We start from the raw sequence: 10,218 nt of genomic DNA on the forward strand, positions 1-10,218 counted from the left end.
TTAATTGAAATAAATTATGGAAAATGCATTTTTGTTTAATTCCTAGCATTTCAAAATTTCAACAATAGAAACCTTTTACTTGCTCTTAGCTGGGGGATGTACCTCTATAAAAATGATTCAGTGTCCAAAGACTTTCATTGGGGCAAAAAAAGTAATTAGTTAGCCACTTCTTGTCCAAGTTCTCCCACTTAAAAAGAAAGAGAGGCCTGTAAATGTCATCATTGGTACATCTCAATTATGAGAGACTAAATGAGAAAAAACAAATCCAGAAATTCATTGTCTGAAATACTTTCTTTTTTTTTAAAGAATTTATTTGTAAATTCTGTCAATTAGGAATTTGTTCAGTAACAAGAGTTCAACTCAATATACTTTGTTGTTTGCCAGTATTTTGGCCCATTCCTCCATGCAGATATCCTCGAGAACTGTGATGTTTTGGGGCTTTCTCTAGGTAACAGACTTTCAACTTCCTCCAAAGATTTTCTGGAAACTGACTAGGCCACTACAGGACTTTGAAATGCTTCTTCCAAAGCACGCCTGTGTCACTCAGGCAGTGTGTTTGGAATCATTGTCATGCTGAAAGACCCAGCCACATTTCATCTTCAATACCCTTACTGAAGAAAGGAGGTTTTCCTCAAAATCTGATAAGTGGCCCCATTCTTTCTTCTCTTTACATTGGTCAGACGTCCTGGTCCCTTTTCTGAAAAACAGTCCCAAAGCATGATGTTTCCACCCCCATGCTTTGCAGTAGTTATGGTTTCCCCTCCGAACACAAGTAGAGTTCTTACCAAAAACTTCGATTTCGGTTTTTCTGGTGACCTTAGACAGCTCTTTGGTCTTGGCCATAGTGAAGTTTGGAGTGTGACTGTTTGAGGTTGTGAACACGTGTCTTTTATACAGATTAATTAAAATAAGTGCCATTTAGCTCGTGCTGGTTTGCGGCGCCTTCCGTCCGTGAAACCCGGGTTCGACTCCGGGCTGCTCCCTGTTCCCTTCTCTACCTCTGCCGGTTCCAAGCCCGGTTTGAGAAGGTTGCGTCAGGAAGGGCATCCGGCGTAAAACATTGCCAAATTTACCATGCGACTCGTTCGCTGTGGCGACCCCTGATGGGAGAAGCCGAAAGTGGAAGAATACAGGTAACAGGTGGAGGACAGAGGATCCTCTTACAGAGGAAGTTACAGGTCTGTTAGTGCCAGAAATCTTGCTTGTTTGTAGGTAACCGAATACTTATTTTCTCCAATAATTTACAAATAAATTCTTTCAAATTCACTGTGATTTTCTGGATTTTTTTTTCATTTTGTCTCATAGTTGAGGTATCCCTATGATGAAAATTACAGGCCTTTCTTGTCTTTTTAAGTGGGAGAACTTGTATAATTGATGGCTGACTAAATACTTTTTTGCCCCAACTTTGTAGTTTAGTGGTTGTGTTTATTTTATTGTATGCCCTGAACACGGACTCACTTTCGGACCTATTGGGTTTTAGTTGCAGTTACTGTTGCTTTTGGTCAAAGGGGTTCTCTCTCTCTCACACACACACACGCGTGCGCGCACACGCACGCCCCCCCCCCCACACACACATATATTCTTTATGGCCTACACTCCACCCTACCACCACACTCCATTGTAATCTCAACTTTATTAAAACTTCCTGTGAATGAAGTTTCTAAAAAGCAAAGTATTTAGTATTTGTTAGTGAATATTGTTTACATACAATTAAGTCACAAATGTATTTTTTTTCAACTAAACTAATGATATTAATAGGCCTACATAGGCTTGGTTTCTGCGTTTAAAGATTAAACTCATTGACCGATTCAGTCAATGATTTTTCTTTTTTTCTTTTTTCTTCTTCTTTGTTTGGTCAGCTTTATTGAAAATAACATTAAAGTACATCAAGGAATCACACAGATCATCAGCCGCAACAATCAATGCCATCATTCCAAACTTATTCAACCACATCAAGTAATAAACGTAGCAGAAATATAATAATAGAACTCGCTGATAAGAAAATAAAGTATCTTAAAATATATAAAAGAGAATACAAAAAAATAATGTTTACAATAAAAACTTTTCTTAGAGGAGGGGATTACATATCAAACAAAAAAGCACAAATTGTTCCAGTGTTATTCGCCTTGGGTGTGTTAATCTTTTTGAACTGAAGCATCTCTATCTTAAAAACAGTAGAACTGGGAGTTGTTTTATTTATTCTACACTTATGTATGTAAAATTTAGATTGGAAAGGTAACAAATTAATTAAAAATTAATACTATTTTCTACTTGTTCATCATCAGAATTAAAATATGTGAGGATTTGTTTGAAATTTATAATAATGTTACAGTCGCAAAGGCGCTCTTTTTTTTCAGTCAATGATTTTAAAAATAGTTTCTTTCAGATGACGTGTCGACAACAGAGTTTCCCATAATCCCACGCGGCACGTCCCTGCTGCGCAGGCGCAGAGGTATCCCCGGGTTGCGCTGAGGTGGACTTTCTTCGTTCAAACTCAGTCACTGAACATCTCGTCTGCACGACCTCAGAAACTACACACACGTTTGTAAACTTCACAATGATCCGGATAGCTGCATTTCTGACGTTGCTGGCGGCTTCCTGCTTGGGTAGGTTTGTGGAGACAAAGGGAGAGTTATTTTTGAATGAATAGCTAGTGAAGCTAACCAGACTAGCTTGTTTTGTAAAACGTAAATATTCGCTTTCTCTATGTGAATTAATCACTTGTCTGCTGGTACGCCGTTCAGATTTTTTTAGAATTTCGTAAAATCCAATGTCATCCTATTTTTGTGGTGATAGGAGAAAGCTGCACAGATCCAGTCATCACCCCTTCGGCCTACACCACGTCTGACGCCGTGATCTCCTCTGAATCGGTGTTTATCGTTGAGCTTGGTCTGACCTGTGCCAACGGCGCTCAGGTAAGCGTCCACGTCTTCACACCCGAGTCACAGCAAAACGAATCACGGCTGCACCGTGTCTGACCCGTATTTCTGTAATCAGACTGTGACTCTGTATGCTGATGTCAATGGAAGGCAGTTCCCTGTGACCAGAGGCCAGGATGTTGGCAAATACCAGGTATGAACTCGTAAACAACACCAGTTCTGTTGGTGACAGTGAAGTTTTAAAGTTGGTTTTATAGAGTCTGTTCTCTCAACGTGGTTGTAAGGCAGGTAGAACACTATTCTCACTCAAATTTAAATGGTAAATGGCGTATACTTATATAGCGCTTTTCTACCTACAAGGCCCAAAGCGCTTTACAGTCACAGACCCACTCACCCAGTCACACACACACATTCACACACTGGTGGCGGCAGAGGCAAGGTGGGGTTCAGTGTCTTGCCCAAGGACAAACGATGTTGTTTTTGCCCTGGAGTGTTGATGGACTCAATCTATTTATGTTACATAAAGCAGTTTAACACCTGCTTCCCATCAAAATAGCCCCAAAGTTCTCTATTTATCTCAAAAGCAGAACCAATTTTTCAGACAGAAGGTTGCAGTTGGACAAAGAATCACCTGTGAGAAAGCTGCATAGCACTAAATAATCCAAAGTTTTTTTTTATCTTTACACCAACAGCCCTTAAATAAAACAGTGTTTTAAGTTATTCAGTTATCCTTATACTTCTGCTTAAAGCATATAATGTATAGAATATGTGTTTCAATCGTAAAATGATCAACTGTATCTTTTCTCACACGATAAACTAGATCAGCATAATCCTTCCTCTTTCAGGTTTCCTGGAGTCTTCCTCACAAACAGGCCAGCTCTGGAACATATCAGGTCAAGTTCTTTGATGAAGAGTCCTACAGTGCCCTGCGCAAGGTTAGTGACGCAAGATGTGAGCAGCCAGCTCAGACTTTGACTCAGTCTGAATAACACCTGTGTCTGTGTTGTCCAGGCCCAAAGAAACAATGAAGATGTAAATGCCATCCAGCCTCTATTCTCCGTCAACATTGACCACAGGGTGAGTCCCTTTCTGTTGATTTAGTTTGTTTTGCTCACATTGAATTATAGCAACAATTGTGGTCGTTCCGGCAGCAAATGTCTGAGTCTGCAGCTTTGCTTAGTTTGCTCTTTGGATTTTCCCACCAGTAGTTGCTCTCTTGTTTTGGAATAAATTCACATTAGTCTTTGCTTTAAATATAAAGGTTACTATATCACAATTGTATTTATTGTGACATAAACATTCTGCCTCAAGTCTTGTGTTATTTAGTACAGACAATTCAGTTACTTCAGCACCATTTGAAGGACGACACTGGTGCAGAATCTTTAAGTAAGCAGTTTTCAGAACCCTTCTGAAATTTGTGCAAAAAAAATCCCGTCTTCTAACAAAAAAAAGCTGTTAATCCCACATTTGCCTATTAAAGCGATGTTGAATCACCAGATACAAAAACGTGCTGCTGATGACGAGATACTCAATTTTCCTGGTTATTTAATTATGCACAATGTTTATTTAATTATTCTTGAATTAAATTCTTGAATTATTCTTGATAACTGGATGATTTTGAATTGTTGCCTCTCTTTTGAAAGATCACTCTTAAGGCTAGGTTTAAAAAATATATATTATTGAATTTTACATATTAACTCCATATCAATTTATCAAACCATGAAAAAGTAATTCTTGTAACTGTCCAGACAAAGTACAGCTTTTTGTTAGTTTGTAATCTGAGAATTAATAATTGACTTAGAACTTTTACCTTTGTTTATGTGTTACAACAGTTACGTGACAAACATGACAGAGTATTGGGGCAACCAAAAAAATGTACACATATATAAACAAAAAGTTGTAAAATGATAAGAATTTTTTTTTTTATATATATATATATATATATATATATATATATATATATATATCACAGCTTCCCATTGATTTAAATGGGAAGGTGTGTAACTCAAATTGTGACCTTGTGAACTGAAACCAAATCTTTTAGATATTTCAAAAAATTGAACTTTTTTTTTTAAAGTTGTATTTATTTATTTAGCTTTACACTTCCAAGTTCTGTATTTAACCAAAAACGTTTCAAATGTTTTGCTGCAGGGTGCATGGAACGGCCCTTGGGTGTCGACTGAAGTGGTCGCTGCCCTCATTGGTATCCTGATCTACTATTTGGCATTCAGTGCCAAGAACACCATCCAAGCGTAAAGTGATCCACTTTTTATGGACTGGATTGATAAAGACTGAATGCTGGTGGAGCTCAACATCTTACAACGTTGAAGGAAAACCAGTATTATAATTTTTTTTGCCTCTTGACCAACTTTTTTGGAAAAAGAAGCAAAAAGTTGCAGTCTTAACAACTTTTTTAAGCGTTGTATCCAGACTGTGTCTGTGTGCAATCAGTCTTTTCAGTTTTCACACAAATAATATCACAAATGTCCCTGTTAGTGTCTTTTCTTCTTCTTTTTTTTTTTACATTTTTGATCATTAAACTCGAGCAGAAGAAATGTAGAAGACACACGGAGGTGACAGGATGTCGGTCCTGCCTAAACCCTGTTTATAAATCCAGAGAATGTTGACTCTTGATGACCGTCAGGGACCTGAGGCCGGCCGGAAAAGGCTTCCTGTTTCACAGCTCTGCCAGAAAAAAAAGAATAAATGACTTGTTGGTTCAGCTCCTCTGTGAAATATTTTGTGCCTTCTTTGTTCAAACCTAAATGGGCCGATCTTAAGATTCTTTTCATTCATCTGATCAAACACTGATCTGATCCGAGCATGATTTTGAGTATTAAGTATTAAAGTCCATGTTACAGTCTAAATTTCAATGAGAACATTTATTTATTGAGCAAATGTTTGTTCATTTATTAAGATAAAAATATTGCAGGCAAATATGTATCATCTTAAGCTGGGCTGGGTATCTCAGCCAAACTACTGATTAGATTTGTATTTTTGAATCATAACTTTAAAATTGCATTTTGACTTCTCACTGAACATTCAATTTAAAATCAATTTATTTGTCTGATTTTTATTCTAAAATCAATGTTCGATTCATTTAAACTGTTGTGATTTAAACCAAAGTAAAACCTATAATAAACAGAAAATCTATTAAAATAATATGCTTTAACAAAAATTGCCTAATGCATTGTTAGGCCTGACGGGTTTCTACTTTGAAACACAGACCTTAGGTTAAAGTCTCTGATCATCTTTTCATTAATGTATAAAGTGTTCACGGTGGTCTTTCAATTATGATTATCCTGTTTTTAGCAAAAAAGAAAAGAGAAATTGATTTCTAGGTCATAGTTTCTGCAGAGCGACGAGTTCATTTGAAATTTGCCTCTGATTTCTGGGCGGGACTGTTGATGAAGAGCAACCCTGTCCTGTTGATGAGAGCTCGGAGCATGGAGCTTGTGACCTACCCAACGTGTTTTCTACGTCACAAATTAGGTATTTTTTAAACAGCTTTTCTTTTTTTTTTCACGGTTAGGGTAAGGAAATTTCTAAAATCGCAAATTCAATCTTAATTTTCTTGATGGATGTCCATCAGAAAAATGCCAGAAGAACATGTTAAAAACACAAAAAACTCAATTTTCACCTAAGTGAGTCTGTTTTGAGTTGTGGAATAGTAGTTAATTATCTTACTCAGGACAAACCAGTTTCTTTCATCTTAAAAATTAGTCAACACAGCAACTTTTCATGCACCATTTTCTCTCCCAGTTCCAGCACTTTTAACATGTGATTTTTATTTTTGTGAACAGCCTTTGCAGTTTCACAAGTTGAACACAGAGTGGCAGCTTTGGTCTTTCAAACGGCTTCCTGTTCCTTCTGAGGTGTTGGTAATGTTGCAAATTGCATGCGGCACATTTCCACTTCTCTCCTGTTTGTCGCGTCTACAAACCCTAAACCAAATTTTGCTGATGCCGTCTTGTTTGTTGGAGAGTTTTCAAACTTCGAGTATTGATTTTCTTTCTTGGGGGATGTGAGACATGCAGCGTTCACCTCTCACTGTCCTATGAGACTAATGGAAGTGTTGTGCTTTGAGTAACATGATCTCTTCACCCAAATGTTGGGTGCCATTAAAATAGCACAGGACGTGTTTCGCTTGAGTGTCTGTGGCTTTCTCACACGCAACATATATTTAACAAGACAATAGAAATGCATTATTTGGACAAGATGTGGAGTGAAGGTAAACTCTACCTCATGAAGTAATCTGTTACTGTGGAGGTGGGAGACGGCTGGATGGAGAGATATAAATGGAATAAACAAACAGACCACACAATTAGTGCTGAAAGAAGATTCTTCCTTCTCTTTGTTGTTCAGTTTACTGTGAATTACCCCCACCCTCCTCTCCGATGTCTGCACGCACAATTGTGGGTAAATGTCAGGCTGCACACAAAGTCACAATCTAGTCTCTGGACAATAAATGTTTAGAGAAAAATTTTCATATAAACTGTTTATTCCAACAAATATTTATTTCCGTGTGAGTCATTTTACACATTTTTTTGTTTGTAATAAATATGTTTTGCGTTATTTAATCTGAAAAAAAGGAATCGGTAGGTTATGAGGATAAAACGGACGTCTTGAGTTGAAAGAGCTCGTAAAGACATATGAAGGAATTACAGCCGAATGTGTGCTGTGAGGCAGAGTAAAGTAGCTTTGACAGAGGTGTAGACAACACTAGCTCCAGGGCCAGAGGCTGATGGGCTTAGTGGGAATCAGCAATGTGGAAAGTGGCGTCTTGGCAATGATTCTCGCATGGAGTCACACTTTTCTGTGCGAGTTGTTTTTCTACGCTTTAATGTCCCTTTTTTGGTAAAGTAGAAGAAGTTGTGGAATAGCCCTACAGCCTACAAGTCCTTTTTGGTGCTGGCCTCGTCTTCTTTTGCCGGAACGACAGTTTTTCTAGTTGATTCAGTGAGACATGTTTGATATGTTGCTCCTCCAGCTAAAACAAAGTGAAAATTCACTTTCTACCTTTTTAATCCACTTTGTCAACGTTCTTTTTCCAGTCAGTCAAACCTTATATGGAAAAAAATAGCCTTTGTCTTTGTTTCACATTAGACACCCTTCATCTGACAACAGAAGATCAACAGCCTGTCTTTTTCTTTTTTTTTGTCATTTCCATGTCAGGCGGCTTTGAGATGCATTATGTCACGCAGGAACAGCCACACAACGCTATAGCCTTCCTCCGCTTACAAATACTGCAAACAAAGTAGTCTTTTATCAGACAAAGTCTACACAAACACCTGTTTCAACTGCAGAGAAGAATAAGGACTACTTAGGTTTGTTGAAGTGTGAAAGCAAAGCCCACTTCAGGTGACGGGAAAACCTTTTGTGAGTGAGAGGAAAATAAAAGAAAAAGCTTGTTTGGATCAGCAAATTTGTATTCCACAAAGCATGAGGGGAACGCTTGTGCTGAATCATAATCGTGTATACAGCGAACACGTCTATTTATAGTAGAGGTAAGCCAAAAGAAAGAAAGGTGGATTAGGGAAAAAAGGGGTGCTTTGAAAGTCAAGATGATGCTTTCATGTTTTGTTTTATTTTGTCTCCTCCTCACACAGACGCCGGAGTTGGGTGTGCACGTTGCTTCCCGCCGACTTGGAATGAGCTGCAGCCTCAGCTGTGATCAGGTTTGTGGAGGGGTTTTCAGCTGAGCAATGCAAACACGCTGCTCACTAAAGTAAAGCTGCCGGCTCAGGGCGAGATTTATTCTAACTATAGTCAAGGCTGGAGGGGTCTGCCATTCTTCTGCGCCTCTGGCTGCGCTCTGTTGCAGACTTTAAATTTGTCGGAAAAGAGAAAATGCCCCTCTTCCTCTCCTTGTGAAAGCCCAACCAGGGGGTCATTTATTTCTTTCATACCCCATCGCAGACACACGCCTGGCAGGAAACTCTCCCCTGTTTAAAAATTCTGTAAGGAGACATGACCTTGAGTTTAGACATTGATCGCGCTTTCGCTTGGAAACCAGGAGCATTAGGACATTAACCATAAACAAAAACACACTGTCACCCAAGCTCATGGAAATTTGTGACCTATTCTGCAGAACATCGGTTATACTTTATGACAAGTGAGGGAGGATAGTGGTGACTGGGATCTTCTCCCCAAAGGAAGCAAGGCAGAGACCAAAGGAGATTGACTGCAGTAATGAGTCTATTTTTACCACATATTTAAGCTGTTGTGTCAGCAAATTTGCAATCTTTTGGAGTACATTCATTATTAAGTTGTTTGTGATGCTCACTAATGGCTATGCAGAGCGCATAATGTGCAGCTCCAGCTTTCCTAGCCTCTTACATCGATCTTAAATCAGGACACATCTGAAGCCTGACCGTCTATCTGCAGAATAATCACCTTTGGACTCTTCAACTTCCCAACAAGGGGAGGAAAAATACACAAATACTCCAGAAGGTTTGGGAGAAGTTCATCTATTTCCTGATACAACAAAGTGAGACATGGGACGTCGTTGCTGTAGTCTTTGGTTTGGCAGAAAATCAAAGTGGAGGGCTTGTGTCTGGGGAAGATATGCACAGTAGTGCGCAGGAAGCCCAAACACTGAGGGCACACAGAGGAAGAGGCGAGGTCTCCTTCAACTCGGTGTCGGGACACCTTAAAAGTATTCAAGTATTGTCTGAGACTCGCAGAGAAACTGTTCTGCAATGAGGGAACGTTGATGTTCTGGTTCAGTGTGACTGAACAACATTAAACAAAAAGACTCCACTGTTTAACATTAATCTGAAATGGACAGTTTAAACAGGAAACCCTGATCTTTTTTTTAAACATACAACATTTATACATTATCGACAGTGGCTTATATGGAGTACATCAATAAAAAAATGTCATAACATTAAGTTAATCATGCAGTGGCTTAGCTTAATACCTTATTCTTTTTACAGAATAAAATGCTGTTTACAAACGGTACCTGAATGACTGTAACAGGAGCATATAATGAATGGATGTAGAAAACTTTTATACAACAACAATAAATAAGAGGCTAAATAGAAAAAAATGGTTCACGATATGATATAGCCTAACATTTCCTTTAATGTCTGCTTTGATGGTAGCTCTGTCTAAGATTTATGTGGCTGAAATACAAAGATAATTATGATGGGGAATGCCCCTCTGAAAACATTCACATCACAGGCACTTAGTTTTCTCATGGGTTTCTTTCCCTGTGAAGCGCTCCATCTACAGAAGTTTGCTGTTTGATTTTCGTTGTTTATTTAAAACGCCTATGGTGAATTATTTGTGGGAGTTTGGTAATAGTTTCACTCTTAAGACTTGTGACGTTTAAGGA

At 38.5% G+C, this 10,218-nt stretch overlaps 1 protein-coding gene across 1 annotated transcript; it reads left to right on the top strand.

The window, feature by feature from the left end:
* Window positions 1-2,401: 2,401 nt before the first annotated feature.
* Window positions 2,402-5,615, top strand: ssr4 (signal sequence receptor subunit 4). Its single transcript, XM_004070433.3, has 6 exons — window positions 2,402-2,606; window positions 2,797-2,915; window positions 2,998-3,072; window positions 3,725-3,814; window positions 3,891-3,956; window positions 5,031-5,615. Exons 1-6 carry the CDS (start codon window positions 2,558-2,560, stop codon window positions 5,133-5,135), a joined length of 504 nt encoding a protein of 167 aa, XP_004070481.1. The 5' UTR covers window positions 2,402-2,557; the 3' UTR covers window positions 5,136-5,615.
* The last annotated feature ends 4,603 nt before the right edge of the window (window positions 5,616-10,218 follow it).

Source organism: Oryzias latipes, chromosome 7 (assembly GCF_002234675.1).
Source record: "Oryzias latipes chromosome 7, ASM223467v1".
Taxonomy (NCBI): Eukaryota; Metazoa; Chordata; class Actinopteri; order Beloniformes; family Adrianichthyidae; genus Oryzias; species Oryzias latipes.